Raw genomic sequence first — 19,836 nt, forward strand, 5'->3', positions numbered from 1 at the left:
CATTTAAAGTCGGTTATTCATTCAGCCTAATGAGAAACTGTAGAACGGACTCGGTTTATATCACAATACCTACATTTAGAGTCGGTTATTCATTCAGTCTAATGAGAAACTGTAGAACAGACTCGGTTTATAATCACAATACCTACATTTAGAGTCGGTTATTCATTCAGTCTAATGAGAAACTGTAGAACGGACTCGGTTTATATCACAATACCTACATTTAGAGCCGGTTATTCATTCAGCCTAATGAGAAACTGTAGAACGGACTCGGTTTATATCACAATACCTACATTTAGAGTCGGTTATTCATTCAGCCTAATGAGAAACTGTAGAACGGACTCGGTTTATATCACAATACCTACATTTAGAGTCGGTTATTCATTCAGTCTAATGAGAAACTGTAGAACGGACTCGGTTTATATCACAATACCTACATTTAGAGTCGGTTATTCATTCAGCCTAATGAGAAACTGTAGAACGGACTCGGTTTATATCACAATACCTACATTTAGAGTCGGTTATTCATTCAGCCTAATGAGAAACTGTAGAACAGACTCGGTTTATATCACAATACCTACATTTAGAGTCGGTTATTCATTCAGCCTAATGAGAAACTGTAGAACGGACTCGGTTTATATCACAATACCTACATTTAGAGTCGGTTATTCATTCAGCCTAATGAGAAACTGTAGAACGGACTCGGTTTATATCACAATACCTACATTTAAAGTCGGTTATTCATTCAGTCTAATGAGAAACTGTAGAACGGACTCGGTTTATATCACAATACCTACATTTAGAGTCGGTTATTCATTCAGCCTAATGAGAAACTGTAGAACGGACTCGGTTTATATCACAATACCTACATTTAGAGTCGGTTATTCATTCAGCCTAATGAGAAACTGTAGAACAGACTCGGTTTATATCACGATACCTACATTTAGAGCCGGTTATTCATTCAGCCTAATGAGAAACTGTAGAACGGACTCGGTTTATATCACAATACCTACATTTAGAGTCGGTTATTCATTCAGCCTAATGAGAAACTGTAGAACGGACTCGGTTTATATCACAATACCTACATTTAGAGTCGGTTATTCATTCAGCCTAATGAGAAACTGTAGAACGGACTCGGTTTATATCACAATACCTACATTTAGAGTCGGTTATTCATTCAGCCTAATGAGAAACTGTAGAACAGACTCGTTTTATATGTTGGTACCTTGTCTTTGCTCATTCCGCACTCCGGGTAGAACACAGACAGCGTGTATTCGTAACCAGACGTCTGTAGATGATCTATGATCAGACTGTTGGACGCCAGCAGCGAGACGGAATCCGCTTTAGCCCAAAGTGGCCTGGGACCCGGTTCGGTCGTGAGTGGACTCTGCAGCTCCTGGATCAGCTGGTTCCGGAGTTGAGTCTGGACCAAAGAGAAAAACACTGTTACACTTTCATAATAGCTTCTATAATAACAGAGTCTGATGTAATCAGTATATAATATTTTATTAATGACTCTTAATAAGTATAGAATAGTTCATAACAATTAAGCATTTATTTGAGACAAACAGCCAGAAATGACCTTGAATTATAAAAACCTAATCAGCAATTAGAGTTTTTAAATAACTTTCTTATTTGATTGTCATATTATTCATAATTTTTGAGGGAAAACATAAATATAAACACACAAACCACCAAATCAGAGCTTTTGGCCAGTATTCGGGATCAAGCTAATCATATTTTCCAAATGTATCTCTGTATCAGATTTAAATTACACATTAAAGCCGATAAATCAGCATTAATAAAGTTCATATTAATAAATCTAACACGTTTATATATGTAATATATAATACGTTAATACATGCAGTTAATTCACAATAAAGATTGTAATAAAGCTGCATTAGTAAAGTTCTACACGTCCTGGAGCTCCATCAGTTGTGCCTGATTTACTGAACCGGAACTGAACTGGGTTTTCATCTTTGTAGGCGAGTCAACGTTTATAAAGGTGTTATTACTGTTTAAAGTCTGGCTTATTGTCCCGGCTGTGCAGGACTGGTAGATATGAAGAAAGCAGCTCCATTTACTCTCAGCACAGCCGGCTGTGTGGAGTGTGAAGTGCTTTCACGTGAGACAAAAAGTGAGAGAAACAGGGAGAGAGTGAGAGAAAGAGTGAGAATGAGTGTGAGAGAGACAGACTGAGAGAGAATGAGTGAGAGAAAGAGTGACTTAGATAGTCAAAGAAGCAGAGTGAGAGAGTGAGTGAGAATGATGGTGAGAAAGTGAGTGAGATTGAAAGAGTGTGAGTGAGTGAGACTAAGTGACAGCAAGGGAGAGAGAGTGAACAAGAAAGTGTGAGACAGAGTGAGAGAGAAAGAGTGACTTAGAGAGTGAGAGAAACAGAGTGAGTGAGTGGGTTAGTGAGTGAGAGCGAGCAAGAGTGAACAAGAGAGTGAGAGAGACATGGAGACGAAGAGTGACTTAGAGAGTGAGAGAATCATGGTGAGAATGTGAGTGAGAGTGAAAGAGTGAGAGAGAGAGAGTGAACAAGAAAGTGAGTGTGAGAGAAACAGAGTGAGTGAGAATGAGAGTGAGTGAGAGTGAAAGACTGAGTGTGAGAAAGAGAGAGTAAACAAGAGAGTGAGTGTGAAAGAGGCAGAGTAAGAGACAGTAAGTGAGAAAGAGTAACTTAGAGAGTGAGAGAAACAAGAGTGAAAGAGAGAGAGAGAGAGAGAGAGAGAGAGAGAGAGAGAGAGAGAGAGAGAGAGACAGAGAGAGAGAGAGAGAGAGCACGAATGAGTGAGAAAGTTAGAATGAAAGAGTGAGAGTAAATGAGAGTGACACTTCTGAGTTCTGAAGTTCTGAATCAGAATCGGACCAACTGATTCATTCTGCTCGAACACTCAAATGATTCACAGAGAGCGTCACTAAACAAACCGCTCGGAAACAGCGACGGCACTAATTTGTGGGCACCACATCATCGATATCGATCAGATATCTCACTAAAACATCTCTACAGCTGCCGTACAGCGGTTTACTGACGTCATATCAGTGTCTCGGCCGTGTGTAAATGTGTCAGCTGAGACCTTCAGAGTGTCCAGAAGTCCTCGGTTCTTGAAGGTCTGGTAGAGCCTCTTCCTCAGCTCGTCTGGAGATAAAGTCTCTTCTTCATGCGCGGACATTTCTGAGAGCAGATCAGATGAACGAGTCCAGAAAACTCACAATCCCAGAATCCCAGAATCCCGGTCTGGTCAGTCTGGAGCTTTAACGGCAGTTATGAAGCAGCATGTTTAGGAGCGAAGAGTCACAGAGTTCATAAACACAGACACTGTGCTCTCATTCCGCCTTTAAAGAGTCCCGGAGGAGAAATTAACGACGAGCAAAACGTCCAAATAACACAAACCGTGAAAACAAACACAGCACCTGTGGCCGCCGCCGCCGCTGTGCTTAGTTACAACAGGCTGTGTCTCAAACCGGCGCCAGCTCCCTGTGTCCTAAACGCCGTGTTCACTCGTTCCACTTTCACTACATGGCGTTTGCTGTTCAGACAACTGACTGGTGAACGACCGACAGATTTATCGTTGAGAACCCAACGCTGTTTAATGCGACATTCATATACCAGTTATAGAAACGTTGCACTTTATAGTGTCAATATAGGGCACTGGGTCTCGTTTCACTATGTAGGGAACGAGAACCCGATTTGGGACGCGGCCATGGCAACTGGCAGAGACGTTACGGGTGTATGTCCGGGTTTATGTTTTAAAAGACAAAGACTATTTTTACTTTATATTATTTTACTTTATTTTATTTTATTTTAGGCTTCATTTTGATCACTGCAGCGCGTGAGTCTGGTTGGTAATGTTTGTTTACTGGATAATCACAACCCGCTTAACATTTTCATGAATCCTTTCCTTCCTTTCGTGTGAGAATGTCACGAGAATTGTGATTAAAAGATGCTCGATTTAAAAGAAATATTAAAGATAGCACAAAGTAAAGTGTTATGTTTTATTTTCAGATTAATCGTTTTGCTTCTGTTATTTATACTTTTTATTATTTTGAAAACTTTTTTTATTAATTCAGCTTTATTTGAGAAATTCAAATGCACATTAATTGCATTATATGCTGCGTTTCTCACTCAAATCCCTTTATTTTCTGTTTATAATTTTGCTCGTGTTACTTTTTTAAAGCTTTAAAAAAACATTGAGATTGAGAAAAAAATAAAAAATAAAAAAATCACATGATGACAAATGTCATTCGTTTCATATTTTTTATAGTTTTATTCGACAATGGTGTCCATAATTTTATTTTATTTTATTTTATTTTATTTTATTTTATTTTATTTTATTTTATTTTATTGCTGCTTCTCGTTCATATCCTGGCTCACGCTCTGACGTCAGAGGAACTCGCCCAATCCTGCTCTCCCATTGGCTCCGTCGGTCACATGACTTCACTGGCTCCGACGGAGACGCAGAAAAATAAAAACATTAAAAATAAAAATATTAATTAATGAAATTAAACACCGACAGTTCGTTATTATCGCTCAGATTAACGCCACAGCCTTTTCCTCTGGGTGTGAGAAGAGTGGAGCGAGCTTCTCCTTTTAAAGCAGATTCAGCGTTTCAGTTCATTAAGGTTGGATTATTAACGTCATATTTACTTTATTATCATTAATATTATTAATATCGCCGTTAATGTTTCACTGAGCTTCCTCGGATAAACGCGCTCTTGTCTTAAAGGGTTTATTGTTCACGTTTTCCGTTCATTTGGTGTCGGAGCAGTGCAGAGGAACCTCAGTAAAACAGTATGAACCAAAACCAGAACCCAGCCTGAGGTTCTGAACTCTGGAAGCTCTGAGTTCTCCTACAGAACTGCAGTGGAACCTCATCCTGAGTGAAGAAAGCCTGAGGTTCTAAACTCTTGGAGCTCTGAGTTCTCCTACAGAACTGCAGAGGAACCTCATCCTGAGTGAAGAAAGCCTGAGGTTCTAAACTCTTGGAGCTCTGAGTTCTCCTACAGAACTGCAGAGGAACCTCATCCTGAGTGAAGAAAGCCTGAGGTTCTAAACCCTCTGAGCTCTGAGTTCTTCTACAGAACTGCAGTGGAACCTCTTGGTATGTCCAGCAAACGTCAGTTCAGAAACTACGAGGCTGAAATTGGCTTCTTATTCGGAATTTCCTTTCTACCTTAAATGGTGCAGCAGGTGGAACTGAAATTCCGGGTCGGAAGTAGCTTTGTGTGTTTTTAATGTTTGTTTAGTGAATAAATACAATACCACGGAGCCCCGCTGGTGACATCCTTTATTAATAAGCATAATGCGTGGGAACAAGATCCTAATGCGTGGCCATGACATAGTAAGGCGTGGGAATAAGACCATTAAGTCTTGGCCATGACTTAGTAAGGTGTGTAATGGGTGTAGTTTCACCATGGAAACGTGTGTAGTTTCTCCATGGAAACGAGTGTAGTTTCACCATGGAAACGTGTGTAGTTTCACCATGGAAACGTGTGTAGTTTCACCATGGAAACGTGTGTAGTTTCACCATGGAAACGAGTGTAGTTTCACCATGGAAACGAGTGTAGTTTCACCATGGAAACGTGTGTAGTTTCTCCATGGAAACGAGTGTAGTTTCACCATGGAAACGTGTGTAGTTTCACCATGGAAACGAGTGTAGTTTCACCATGGAAACGAGTGTAGTTTCACCATGGAAACGTGTGTAGTTTCACCATGGAAACGAGTGTAGTTTCACCATGGAAACGAGTGTAGTTTCACCATGGAAACGTGTGTAGTTTCACCATGGAAACGTGTGTAGTTTCACCATGGAAACGTGTGTAGTTTCACCATGGAAACGAGTGTAGTTTCACCATGGAAACGTGTGTAGTTTCACCATGGAAACGAGTGTAGTTTCACCATGGAAACGTGTGTAGTTTCACCATGGAAACGAGTGTAGTTTCACCATGGAAACGTGTGTAGTTTCACCATGGAAACGAGTGTAGTTTCACCATGGAAACGTGTGTAGTTTCACCATGGAAACGAGTGTAGTTTCACCATGACGATGCATTATTGTTATTTATACAGGATGTCCCCAGCGGGGCTCCGTACCATACACTTAACATTTTCACGAATCTTTAACTTTCGTCTGAGAAAGTCGTGAGAATGGCGATTAAAAGATCCTCTGACTCGATTTAAAAAGCTATTAAAAATGACACAAAGTAACCGTTTTATTTCTAGATTATTTATTCTTTTTATTTAAGAAATTCAAATGCACATTTGAGTTGCATGTGTTCTTTTATTTACACTTAGATTATTTCATTGTGTTTCCTTCTTTTCCTGTGATTTTATTGCTGCGTTTCTCTCTTTTTTTTCAGATTAATAATTTTGCTTGTCCTACTTTTTTTTAATGGTGCTGCAGGTGGAACTGAAAATCTGGGCTGGAAGTCGTTTACAAACCGGTTCTTCTATCCTTGAATCTTTAGCCCTAAAACTAAATCCCAGTTCTCTGAAATGCGACGTGAGAACGTCAAGAAAGTGAACAGAATGAAAAATATGGTTCTTCAGAGGTTCTTTAGTAGAGACAGTGGTTCTATTTAGAACCATGGATTTTATATAGGACTATTTCATGCTTGAATGGTTCTTTGCATAGTGACATGGTTCTTCAGGTTTGTGGAGAATGTGTTGTATATGGTTCTGTGTAGCATCATTTTAAAAATGGTTCTATATAGCACCAGAATGGGTTCTGCTGTTGTAACAAGCTTGACACCGTCACCATAGAAGAATCTTTTTTGGTGCGATACAGAACCATTCCCCATCAGTCTGAAGAACCGTTTCGGCACACGAAGAACCACTTAAGCATGCAAATAGTCCTATATAGAATTCATGGTTCTAAATAGAAACATTGCCTTTCCCAGTGAGCCCTTGGAGAACCATATCAATGACCGAAATGGACTAAAATGGACCGAAAAGTAGATTATTTTACTAATATACTTGAGTAGAAAGTATAAAATCAGAAAAGTGGAAATGATCACGTTCCTTAAAGGACATGGAACAGAAATCGATGGAAACTCTGCGATTGTTACGTATGAATGTTATTATCTGACATTTCCGAACTTCTGATTTCCAGATTCACAGCGTCGTTACGGACGATAGACGATGTCGGGAAGTTTCTACTTCGTCATGGTGGGTCATCATGACAACCCTGTGTTTGAGATGGAGTTCCTTCCAGCTGGGAAAGCAGAATCGAAGGTACGGAGATCCGTATCCGTCAGGGCTGGGTGTGACATCGTTTTTATGAATAGTGCGTTCAGTTCATTTCAGATGAAACACACATTTGTGTGTGAACTGAATCTCACTGAAATGAAGTGAATATATAAGAAGTTCAGTCCTGTAACAGATCTATTCTAGAACAGTGATCACCCACACTGATGTGGTGTGGTAATAAGTGTAGCATACCATCGAAACGGATGTAGTTTCACCATGGAATCGGATGTAGTTTCACCATGGAAACGAATGTAGTTTCACCATTTAAATGTGTGTAGTTTCACCATGGAAATGGGTGATGGAGGAAGAAACAGCCAACAGGAAAAAATCCTCCTTAGAAAATTTGATAACTGGGGTGGCGGCGGGAAGCGGGAGGCGAGGATGAGGAGGCAGCGCTGCGTTTGATGAATTTAGATACCGACCTCGTCGCTCACAGCCTGACCAACACGCGGCGTTAGGATTACTCTGAGGAAAACAGTGAAGTAAAGAAATGAGAGAGTTCTTACGACGTTATTTGAAGAATCGTTCGTAACTTTTCTTCTTGAGAATGAAGTTCACGTTTAAGACGATGTTCTGTCTGAAGACTCGTTCGTGAGTTTGGACCCTTGGTCATCAGTTCTCATTCCCTGTCTGGTGGTTCCTTTCTTTGGCGTGTCTGGAGGAATGTATATTTCTGATGCTTTAACTTTCTATTATTATTATTATCATCATTATTATTATTTGTATTGTTTTTAAAGGATGACCACCGACACCTGAACCAGTTCATTGCTCATGCAGCGCTTGACCTGGTAGATGAGAACATGTGGCTGTCCAACAGCATGTACCTGAAGACTGTGGACAAATTTAACGAGTGGTTCGTCTCTGCGTTCGTCACTGCAGGTCATATCCTTGAACAGGTCCGTTATGGGTGGACGGAGACGTGCCATTCAGCATGATGAGAAACTGTAGAACCGACGTGTTATAGTATACTATATATATGGTACATAAAACAAAAGTTGTTAATTCCAGATGATTCCAGACTTTTCAGTGGTGCTGTAGATCCCTTCTGTATTAAGGCTCTTCCTTAACGATGTCACATATGAGGCTCATCATGCTTCATGACGTGCGGCAGGAGGACGGAATCAAAAACTTCTTCAATGATGTTTATGATTTATACATCAAGGTAAGCCTTTAGGACCCCACAGGAAGCGTGCGTATGTGCACTCGGTAATCCTTCATTATCAGATTTCTGCAGTTTTCTGACTACTCTAATTTTTCTGTAAAGAGCACACTCTGATTTCTTAGTAAGCGTAAGATCTAGAAATCTGACGTAATCAGAGTTCTCAGTGCTGTGAGCTCTTACTCTGATTTCTTTCGTATTTCTCAGTCTGAGCATGTGCGAAAACAGACAGCGGTACCGGAAACAGGCGAGCAGCGTCGCCGCAACACGCAGCAAAAAGCTTTTTAGTGGCATTGAAACCAAATACATGCTTGACGAATGAAGGACTTAAATGTTCTCCATCTTCTAGACGATGTTTGTTCATATTTTCGGGTAAAGTATCAGGATAATTAAAAAAAAAAAGCAGCATTAAGTTTTCCGTTTTCTGTCACGTCTGATTCTCTGACTTTATTGCCTGGTTGTAAAACAGAAATCCGATTACTTCCTGACTCATGTAGACCTGGAGTTCCCCCGTTATCCGATTACTGTCTGACTCATGTAGACCTGGAGTTTCCCCATTATCTGATTACTGTCTGACTCATGTAGACCTGGAGTTTCCCCGTTATCCGATTACTGTCTGACTCATGTAGACCTGGAGTTTCCCCATTATCTGATTACTGTCTGACTCCTGTAGACCTGGAGTTTCTCCATTATCTGATTACTGTCTGACTCCTGTAGACCTGGAGTTTCCCCGTTATCTGATTACTGTCTGACTCATGTAGACCTGGAGTTTCCCCATTATCTGATTACTGTCTGACTCATGTAGACCTGGAGTTTCCCCATTATCTGATTACTGTCTGACTCCTGTAGACCTGGAGTTTCCCCATTATCTGATTACTGTCTGACTCATGTAGACCTGGAGTTTCCCCATTATCTGATTACTGTCTGACTCATGTAGACCTGGATTTTCCCCATTATCTGATTACTGTCCGACTCCTGTAGACCTGGAGTTTCTCCATTATCTGATTACTGTCTGACTCGTGTAGACCTGGAGTTTCCCCATTATCTGATTACTGTCTGACTCATGTAGACCTGGAGTTTCCCCATTATCTGATTACTGTCTGACTCGTGTAGACCTGGAGTTTCCCCATTATCTGATTACTGTCTGACTCATGTAGACCTGGATTTTCCCCATTATCTGATTACTGTCCGACTCCTGTAGACCTGGAGTTTCTCCATTATCTGATTACTGTCTGACTCATGTAGACCTGGAGTTTCCCCATTATCTGATTACTGTCCGACTCCTGTAGACCTGGAGTTTCTCCATTATCTGATTACTGTCCGACTCCTGTAGACCTGGAGTTTCTCCATTATCTAATTACTGTCTGACTCATGTAGACCTGGAGTTTCCCCATTATCTGATTACTGTCTGACTCCTGTAGACCTGGAGTTTCCCCATTATCTGATTACTGTCTGACTCATGTAGACCTGGAGTTTCCCCATTATCTGATTACTGTCTGACTCGTGTAGACCTGGAGTTTCCCCATTATCTGATTACTGTCTGACTCCTGTAGACCTGGAGTTTCCCCATTATCTGATTACTGTCTGACTCGTGTAGAATTGGAGTTTCCCCATTATCTGATTACTGTCTGACTCCTGTAGACCTGGAGTTTCCCCGTTATCTGATTACTGTCAGATTCCTGTAGACCTGGAGTTTCCCCGTTATCTGATTACTGTCTGACTCCTGTAGACCTGGAGTTTCCCCGTTATCTGATTACTGTCTGACTCCTGTAGACCTGGAGTTTCCCCATTATCTGATTACTGTCTGACTCATGTAGACCTGGAGTTTCCCCGTTATCTGATTACTGTCTGACTCCTGTAGACCTGGAGTTTCCCCATTATCTGATTACTGTCTGACTCCTGTAGACCTGGAGTTTTCCCATTATCCGATTACTTCCTGACTCATGTAGACCTGGAGTTTCCCCATTATCTGATTACTGTCTGACTCATGTAGACCTGGAGTTTCCCCGTTATCTGATTACTGTCTGACTCCTGTAGACCTGGAGTTTCCCCATTATCTGATTACTGTCTGACTCCTGTAGACCTGGAGTTTCCCCATTATCTGATTACTGTCTGACTCATGTAGACCTGGAGTTTCCCCATTATCTGATTACTGTCTGACTCATGTAGACCTGGATTTTCCCCATTATCTGATTACTGTCCGACTCCTGTAGACCTGGAGTTTTCCCATTATCCGATTACTTCCTGACTCATGTAGACCTGGAGTTTCCCCATTATCTGATTACTGTCTGACTCATGTAGACCTGGAGTTTCCCCGTTATCTGATTACTGTCTGACTCCTGTAGACCTGGAGTTTCCCCATTATCTGATTATGTAAACTTGTTGATCTGATTACTGACAAAGTCTGATTTTCTGCAGTTATCAGATTTTTGAGTGCTTGTAAACGTGTCGATCGGATTGCTGATGAAGTGAACTCACCCTTTAACCTGCGCCCTGCTGTCTTTTCCAGTTCGCTATGAACCCTTTCTACGAGGTAAACACGCCCATCCGCTCCACGGCCTTCGAAAGGAAAGTGCAGTTTCTGGGGAAGAAACACCTCCTGAGCTGATTCCCGACCGGCGTCTGTGATTTTCCGGCCTCTCGATTGTTTTTGCGTTATAAATGTCTGATGTATAAATTTAATTTCACGTTGAACGTTCACGCGCCCCGACTAGGAATCCCTCCCTCCGCCAGCTGTGACTCCGCATGTCAGAATTTCAGCTTGTGTAGTTTGTTTCATATAAACACTTAAAAAATGGTTCTTCAAGGGTTCTTTAATACAGAAAATGGTTCTATACAGAAGCGTGAACATGTTTGCTTGATTAAAGGGTTCTTTGCATGGAGAACGTGTGGTAGATGGTTCTACATAGAACCTTTTAGAAAAGGGTTCTGCTGTTGCAACAAGCCTGCCATTACATACACAGAACCCCTTTTCTGAACGGTTCTACATAGAACCATCTACAACACATTCTTAGTCAAACTGAAGAACCCTTTAATCATGCAGAGTTAGGTGAGTGTTCATGGTTCTATTTAGAACCATTATCTGTACTAAAGAACCCTTGAAGAACCATCTTTAAGTGTTTAGAAGCCCCTTTCCAACAGGTACAGGAGGGAAAGAATTTTTTTGGGAATTTTAACTCAGAAGTAAATCAAAATTTGACTTTGAATCTCAAACAAACCTTTTTCTCTTGAGATATTTTTGATTTCTTAAGACAAAATTTGATTTCTTAACACGACTGTGTTGAACTAACGAGCTGTTAAATTGCAGCAAAGTAGTTGTTTCAGAATACCGAGCATTCCTGTGAAAATTTGGCTTCAGAAACAGCACCTGGTGGGAATGGGCCTCTGTAGTTTCCTCAACGGCTGAGCTTGTTTATTTGTTTGTTTGTTTGTAATAAACATGTATCTTCTGTCTAAAACTATTAAAGAACTAACAGACATGCTACTTGAGTGTTAGCACAGTCAGCTATTAGAAAACTGCCTAAACTCTGAAACTGAACATTGGAATTCTTTACGATTCCATCAAATTTAACCACATTTTGGTAGAACTACAGAAATTCCTTAATCTAATAAAAGTGCAAATACTCATCTGAAAATATTCTGGTAAAAGCTGAAATCGTCACAGACCTCACAAACTTGTGTGCATCATCGTAAAAACCTGTTAATCTGTTACATCACTCGTTATAAAGCTCCACACTGCCTCTGGAAGCAACATCAGCACAAGAACTGAGCGACAGGAGCTTCATGAAGTGGGTTTTTACGGCTGAGCAGACGCACACGAGCCTAAGATCACTATGTGCAATGCCAAGTGTCGGCTGGAGGGGTGTAAAGCACCGTCACTGGACACAGTGGAAACTTTCTCTTGTTCTCATGTTATCAGTCAGTCTGTCAGTCTGATGATAAATCTGGATGCCAGGAGAACATTACCTACCAGAATGCAGTGTGCCAACAGTAAAGCGGGAGTTTTTAAACACTGTGTCCACTCACTGTCCACTCTATTAGACCCTCCTACCTTGTCGGTCCACCTTGTAGATGTAAAGTCAGAGACGACAGCTCATCTGCTGCTGCACAGTTTGTGTTGGTCATCCTCTAGTCCTTCATCAGTGGTCACAGGACGCTGCCCACAGGACGCTGTTGTCTGGATATTTTTGGTTCTCAGTCCAGCAGCGACACTGAGGTGTTTAAACACTCCAGCAGCACTGCTGTGTCTGATCCACTCATACCAGCACAACACACCACCACCACGTCAGTGTTACTGCAGTGCTGAGAATGACCCACCACCCAAATAGTACCTGCTCTGTGAGGGTCCATGGGGGTCCTGACCACTGAAGAACAGGGTAACAGAGTATCAGAGAAACAGATGGACTACAGTCTGTAACTGTAGAACTACAGAGTGGAACTGAACGGTCAGTGGAGCTGATAAAGTGGACAGTGAGCGTAGAAACAGGGAGGTGGTCAGGATGTTACGCCTGACCGGTGTGTACATTACGCATACTTGTACTTTGATGCTCAGAACAAACAGGAAACGACAATAAAATAATCATAACTGTTTATATGACAATTATCGTTAGCTAAACCTCCAGGATTGTGACACACGTAAATAAGATGGTTCTTCAAGGGTTCTAGCATTATATTAAACCCTTTGCATGGTTAAAGGCTTCTTTGCATCGGGAAAGGGTTCTTCAGATTGATGGAGAATGTGTTGGAGATGGTTCTATATAGAACTTTTTTTAAAAGGGTTCTTCTATTGTAACAAGCTTGACATCATAACAACAATAAAACCCTTTCTGGTGCTGTGCAGAACCCTTTTTCAAAAAGGAAGAACCATTTCACGAAGCAAAGAACCCTTTAATCATGCAAAGGGTTCTTTGAACGTTCATAGTTCTGTACAGAATTATTTCCTTTACTAAAGAACCCTTGAGGAACCATCATTTTCAAGTGTGTAGATAAATCTGGGACTTCTTCTGGGACTAACATTACATGCTCTAGACATCTGGTTCCCATCACCACCATTCTAGAACTGAGCATTTCACACCAAACCACTCTGAGTGATTCCTGTTTACATTTTTACCAGTTAATTATGCAGAAAATCTCTTTTAGCATATCGAAAACATGAGGAACTGCCCACCCACAAAGATCGGATTCAGGGGCCGGATCACACAAACTTCTCAACTCTGAAATCTGTTCCATTTGGTCTCCATGACGACTTCAGTACGGACTGAATTCCAGAATATCAGCTCCTCCCTTCATCATCTCATCATTAACTCCAGATCATTAACAGCATCACACAAACATCCTGACTAGACTAAACCTCCTAAATCCTGTCCTGACTTCAGGATGAACCCCAGCAGAGTCCTGACTTCTGTTTAAGGCCCGTTTCTCTGGTTCTGAGGCGGCTGAGTCAGGCAGCGTAGTTCACTACCAGCATAATGAGCTCCATTTATTCCTACTGTAAAACGCGGCTTTCACTGGGAGATGTTTTTCTCTTCTAACTCTGCGTTTTAAACATCTCAGACGCTGCCGACTCGAACTCCACCGCCCCTCTGATCACCTTCCTGCGTTAATGTAGATGATGAAATATTACAGTTATGGTGGTGAATCATGAGGAGGCGGAGCTGAACGGGTGGCTGTTTATTATGAGGAGGAACGTTAACACGCTTGGCTAAAGTGTTTGGGAAATGGAGACTGAAACTGGGGAGCGGCGATGCTCTGATAAACGGCAGGGGGCGCTTTGATAAACAGCAGGGTGCGCTGATACAACATTATTAAGTATATAAAAGCTATAAACAAAACCTATAAATTAAGTTTATACGCTTTAGATTTGTATGACCTTTTAAAATCAGTAACGGTAGCTAATGTTAGCCGTCTGACTAACTAGCTTGATTACTTTGATTGCTTGTTTACGTTTCAGCTGCATGTATTTATGGTCGCTTGCTAGGTAACACGTGACAGCTGATTGTCGACTTCCATCAAGTAAGTTCAGTAAATTATTTCTTAACTGAAGATAAGATGCTGTAAGATCAGATAAAATTCCTAAATTATGATAAGGGGACGTACTACAAAAAACATTTCTAAGTCTGGGATCTGCTGTGTTGTTACGGCACCTGCAATTAAGACTGAAGTTAGGACAGGAGCCATTGCAGAACGACTGCTCTTCAGTCTATAATCTTATTTCCAGGTAAGAAAACAGTTTTGCAGAAACATCCCAAGTTGCCAAACTGTCCTAAATAACTAAGATAAACTCCAGAGAGGCTTGTTTTAATCCCCCGTGTCTGTTGTTTTATGCAGTGATAGGCAGCACAGTTCACTATAAGTAGCATAATAACGCTACATTTGGGAAATGAAACTGAAACTGTGGCGTGGCGACACTGATAAACAGCAGAAGCGCCGACAAAAGATTCTTAACTTTCAGTTTATCGCACTTTGGCTTCATTTGACCTTGTTTACATCAGTAACGGTAGCTGTCTTGATTACGTGTTTGTTTCAGCTGAGCTGTATGGTCAGTTGCTAGGTAACAGACATGACAGTTGATTGTTGACTTCAGTAGAGTAAGTTAAGACTTCCTAACTTGAGATTCTTAAATTAAGATCAGATTTTTTTTTCTGTAATATGAATGTGAAAAATCTGGTCTTGACCTGTCGGATCCTAAGAGGCAGGAAGTTTCTGTAATTCCACCCCTGATCTAAACAAGCGCTGGTGTATCTTCACGTAAATTCCTAAATATGTCATGCAGTGTGGACCTAAGCGAAACCACAAACCATCCATATCAAGCAAACATTTCAGCGTGTGTAAAAACTGATCACGTCATCAGGAGAGCGATAAAAAAAAATCAAGAGGTCAACAGCGCTTGTTATTTCTACTTTAATCCTCCCCTCTCAGCCCCATGCAGCATCCACAGCTTACTGTTAAATAATGTTCATTCCTTTCAGATTAAAACACTAAATTTACTACTGATGCCTCTGAAGACACAAAAATCAAAGATAAACAATATCCATTAATTCTGCTTCAATTTAATTTTCATGTAACTCAATAAGATTTTAGTGCTTTTGATTATGATTCAGAATCAAGTGCTCTACCTTTTCATAGACATTTCCATTCATCAGTGGTAATACAGATCATTATATATCTGAACATTTGGCACACTCTACACGCTTCTACAATGTTAATAGATTAGAAACAACTCTCTCCAAGACTGCGTTAAGTTAATCATCGTTATAGGAAGCTACACTTTCATAAAATAAATTTATTGCATCGCTCTCAGTTTCAATATCGGAAGATAGTGCTTAATATATCAAAGTTCGCACAGCAGAAAATGTCCGTTTTCCACGACCTGAAGCTTCACGAATTCAGCCAGGCGTTAAAAAAAGAGAGAGACAAAATAAGAAAAAACAAGTCTACAGTGGTACGAACCCAGTGTTTAAGAGTTAAGTGCATGTCTAGAGCGTATAGGCCTCAAAGACAGACTCGTCCTGTTCAACGGCCGTTGTGATTAGTTTGTTATGCTGCTTTTACGTCAACAGCAGGGGGCGCTACTTATTTATTTATCTTTTTCTTTTCCGTCAACATTCCGGTTCATTTCAATTCAATTCCGTCAACAGCAGGGGGCACCACTGCGCGGTTTCCTGTGCAGGTTGACCGTGTCCGTGGGGATGAGGTGATCGGCCCGCTCCTCGGTCGCCAGCACCCTCCGCACGGCCTCCTCGAAGGCGACGCTGACGTTGGTGGCGTCTTTAGCGCTGGTCTCGTAGTAGGCGTAGTCGCCGTTGTCGCAGCACCACTGCTGCGCCTCGTCCCGCGAAACCTGCCGCTCGTTCACGTCCACTTTGTTGCCCAGCACCACGAACGGGAAGGTCTCCGGGTCCTTCACGTCAGCGTAGTACACGAACTCCTTCTTCCAGTTGGTGAGGTTACGGAAGCTCTGGCCGTCGTCGACGCTGAACGTGAGCAGGCAGCAGTCGGAGCCGCGGTAGAACGGCGTCCGCAGGCTCCGGAACCGCTCCTGCCCCGCCGTGTCCCAAATCTGCAGAGTCACCGTGCGCCCGTCCACTTCCAGGTCCTTGTTGAGGAACTCCACGCCGATGGTGTGGAACAGGTGGCTGTCGAACTTGTTGGTGACATAGCGGTTCATAAGCGAACTCTTTCCCACACCGCCGTCCCCCAGCAGGATCACTTTCAGCAGGGACGACTTGGCAGACATGGTGGTGGTTCTCCGCTGGCTCCGAGACACCTAAGAACTGGGAATTAAAGCGACAGCTCAGCAAACAGTTCAGATTCACACAATACAGGTGATCAGATAAGAAATACTGGGGTGTCTGACGTTTTAGCACTGCCAACAATAAAAGCTCCCACCAATTAGCATGGTGCCCAAATCATCTCATAAAGGCCTCCAGCTGTATGGAGTGGTTAAGTAACATTTAATAGACTTGCCTAAATCGGACGCTGCATGATACCATTATCTATAAATACAGACTAAAATTCAGAGCAGCAGATACATTCTGGCGCTTCAGGCGTCAGAACTGCTGGACTATTTAAGTGAGTGACACTTTTTTTAAATCCCACAAACGGGGATTTAAAAAAAATTCCACCTCCACATTTAACCCGTCCGTGAAGTGAAAGTCCACATACACACTAGTGAGCACACACACACACTAGGGGGCAGTGAGCAGCCCTATCCGCAGCGCCCAGGGAGCAGTTGGGGGTTAGGTGTCTTGCTCAAGGACACCTCAGTCATGGACTGTCGGCTCTGGGAATCAAACCGGCAACCTTCCGGTCACAGGGCCACTTCCCTAACCTCCAGCCCACGACTGCCCCATAACTACCGAGACGTCAGCATCCTATTAGTGATTTTTTTAATGCTTGTTATGAAGAAAAACAACCAACATACACAAACAGAATATGATGGTTATCGTAATTTTAACAGAGAAAATTCTCACATTTGTGGGTTTCTTTGGTCTCTTGAGTCTCTGAAATACCTCAGAGGGTCATGTAGCCCCAATACTTCACCCCACCCCTCTATCTCAACAGGAATCGGGACGCCCACCCCTAGACGTGAACGCAGAATGAAAGGCTAAGGGCTGAGCGGTAGGGGTGAGGGGTGAAATGGGACAGGGCCTCGGATTTGAAGATTTTGAACTTTAAGACAGAATAAGATCTCAATCTGCGGTGCTCACCTTCAGTGCCCTGAGCAGCTCATCATCCAGAACCTGGAACAGAAAGTTACACATGAGGTCACTGCTGAATGAGTTTATTAAAGTGACCTACCAACAGAAACGTCCATCCCCAGAAATCCTACGCTCTGAAAACGATGGATCCTCAAGGGTTCTCTAGTTAAGAAAATAGCTCATAAACACTCTCTGCACGAGTTAATGGTCCTTCTTCAAAGTGTTCTTCAGATTGATGGAGAATGTGCTGTAGAAGGTTCTATAAAGAACCTTTCTGAAAAGGGTCCTGCTACTGCTAGGCTTGTTACACTAGCAGAACCCTTTTGGGCGCCATACAGAACCCATACAGCCATACAGAAAAGGGGGTTCAACACAGCACCAAAGAGGGTTCTTCTATTGTTATGACATGAGCTTATAACCATTTCTGGCACTATATAGAACCCTTTTCAAAAAGGCTCTAAACAGAACCACCTACAGCACATTCTCCATCAATCTGAGGAACGATTCAGTCACGCAAAGTGTACTTTTAGTGTTCATGGTTCTATATAGAGCCTTTTTCCTTACTCCAGAACCCCTGAAGAACGTTACGTTTTCCTCACTGTAGTTCTTCATCTCCTTCAACCCCATTCACCATCAATTGAACCAGTGACATCACTGTCCTCCCTGACCGCAGAACGGCCTCTCAGCGAGGCCTGGAACAATGTGATTGTTATGGTTCTAAGTGGTCGTTCTTGCTCAACTGGCGGAACAGAGGGCGGCTCTGTGAGGCAGGTCTGCTGAGACACGCAGGCAGAAATGCAGCAGTAAACCACCGACACGCTGGCAGTAAACCACCACTTAACAACGGCCAACGGACCATCATCTCAACGCAGCCAAGAACGTTTAAGAGCAGAACCGAGTTCATAAGAGAACTGCGACTTAATAAGGAACCACGTTAAAGGCCTGTCTCAGAGGGGCCTGGTCACGTGTGCAGACCACATGCAGACGCATCCTGAGTGGAGCATCACCGATTACTAAGAGCATTAAGAGAGGAGGTCATTATAAACGGGACAAAATACGTCAGAAAGCATTTCGATTGACGGGAAATGACGTCAAATTATTGTCTAGTTTAGAACAATATTTACACGTACGCCATTCGCTGAATGCTTGGGCTTATAGACGATTCCGATCTATAAATGTGCTTCATGCCTGGTTAACGTTACTTCCTTTGATCATGTTTAAAATATCAGGTAAAAAAACCTGAACATGTTCATCACGTTCGTAAGACACTGTTTTAGTAGAGGACCAGCAATCAGGGAGCTCATTAACTGTATTAATGCTCATTAATCAATGTTGTAAATCATAAATATGAACTTTATTAAAGCTGACATTAACTTTATTAACACTAATTATTAACGTTGTTAATGCACATTACATTTTAGGGCTATATTTTATTGTATATCTTTACTTATTCTATTTATGCATGTGTTAATATCGTACAGCAACACTTATGATCATGTTTTGCTCTCCAATATCGCTGCTGCTGGAAGAAAACCTTGCATCTCCGTTTTTGGCATATTTTGAGAATCGCTGTTGTCCTTTACACCGTGTGTAAATTTCATGACGAATGGACCAAAAGAAACGGCCCAAAATGACCTGGAAAGACGTCTGGTTCCATTGAAAGTAAAGTAGGTTTTTTCCCTTCTCCGGTAAAGACATCATTTTGGAGATGCGTGGTTTTGTTCTGACAACAGCGAGATACTTTGTGCTGCTGTGATGGACGACGTTCTAATCTGTGGGATTAATAAAGTGATCTATCCATCTGTCTACGCAATGTAAATGCTTTCATCTTAAAACTAACATAAATGTCATCAGATACAACAACATATTTGGAAAATACAGCAAAACTTAGTTTGATCAACACTGACCAGCTCTGTAATGGAACATGATGATACATATATATGTATACACACACACACACACACACACACACACACACACACACACACACACACACATATCGCTGTTGTTGGAACAAACCCTTGTATCTCCATTTTTGTCGTTTCCCAGTTTTTGGCATGTTTAAATTTCATGACGAACGGAACAAAATGACTTGGAAAGACGTCTGGTTCCATTGACTTACATTAAAAGTAAAGTGGGTTTTTTCCTTCTCCTGTAAAGATATCATTTTGGAGATTTTTGTTCAGACAACAGTGAGATTATTTATATATATATATATATTTATATATATA

The 19,836-nt window shown here is 41.7% G+C and overlaps 3 protein-coding genes across 4 annotated transcripts in view; 1 reads left to right on the forward strand and 2 right to left on the reverse strand.

Annotated features, from left to right (window-relative positions):
* ofd1 (OFD1 centriole and centriolar satellite protein) overlaps positions 1 to 3,462 on the reverse strand; it is a 34,221-nt gene extending 30,759 nt beyond the window's left edge. Inside the window, exons 1-2 of the mRNA XM_037539014.1 lie at positions 3,081 to 3,462; positions 1,223 to 1,420 (exon numbers count right to left, since the gene is read on the reverse strand). Coding sequence (XP_037394911.1) covers positions 1,223 to 1,420; positions 3,081 to 3,176 — 294 coding nt within the window. The 5' untranslated portion in view covers positions 3,177 to 3,462. The remainder of the gene's footprint in view (positions 1 to 1,222; positions 1,421 to 3,080) is intronic.
* A 951-nt stretch (positions 3,463 to 4,413) lies between these two features.
* trappc2 (trafficking protein particle complex 2) lies at positions 4,414 to 11,889 on the forward strand. Its single transcript, XM_017687051.2, has 5 exons — positions 4,414 to 4,626; positions 7,110 to 7,231; positions 7,984 to 8,128; positions 8,323 to 8,408; positions 10,915 to 11,889. Exons 2-5 carry the CDS (start codon positions 7,139 to 7,141, stop codon positions 11,011 to 11,013), a joined length of 423 nt encoding a protein of 140 aa, XP_017542540.1. The 5' UTR covers positions 4,414 to 4,626; positions 7,110 to 7,138; the 3' UTR covers positions 11,014 to 11,889.
* Positions 11,890 to 15,291: 3,402 nt separating this feature from the next.
* Positions 15,292 to 19,836, reverse strand: part of rab9a (RAB9A, member RAS oncogene family) — a 5,515-nt gene continuing 970 nt past the window's right edge. The window contains exons 2-3 of one of the 2 annotated variants that reach the window (XM_037539660.1): positions 17,615 to 17,647; positions 15,292 to 16,671 (exon numbers count right to left, since the gene is read on the reverse strand). In XM_037539660.1, coding sequence (XP_037395557.1) covers positions 16,036 to 16,641 — 606 coding nt within the window. In that variant the 5' untranslated portion in view covers positions 16,642 to 16,671; positions 17,615 to 17,647 and the 3' untranslated portion in view covers positions 15,292 to 16,035. Of the gene's footprint in view, positions 16,679 to 17,614; positions 17,648 to 19,836 lie in introns of both variants that reach the window. The other variant, XM_017687054.2, reaches the window with a different exon arrangement.

This window comes from Pygocentrus nattereri, chromosome 6, assembly GCF_015220715.1.
Source record: "Pygocentrus nattereri isolate fPygNat1 chromosome 6, fPygNat1.pri, whole genome shotgun sequence".
Taxonomy (NCBI): Eukaryota; Metazoa; Chordata; class Actinopteri; order Characiformes; family Serrasalmidae; genus Pygocentrus; species Pygocentrus nattereri.

Bases quoted from the DNA above. Each gene is read 5' to 3' on its own strand.
- trappc2 (XM_017687051.2), top strand. From the start codon at position 7,139: ATGTCGGGAAGTTTCTACTTCGTCATGGTGGGTCATCATGACAACCCT. The intron at 8,129-8,322 runs ATATCCTTGAAC...TAACGATGTCAC, and splicing joins TGCGTTCGTCACTGCAGGTC to ATATGAGGCTCATCATGCTT. The intron at 8,409-10,914 runs GTAAGCCTTTAG...TGTCTTTTCCAG, and splicing joins TTTATGATTTATACATCAAG to TTCGCTATGAACCCTTTCTA.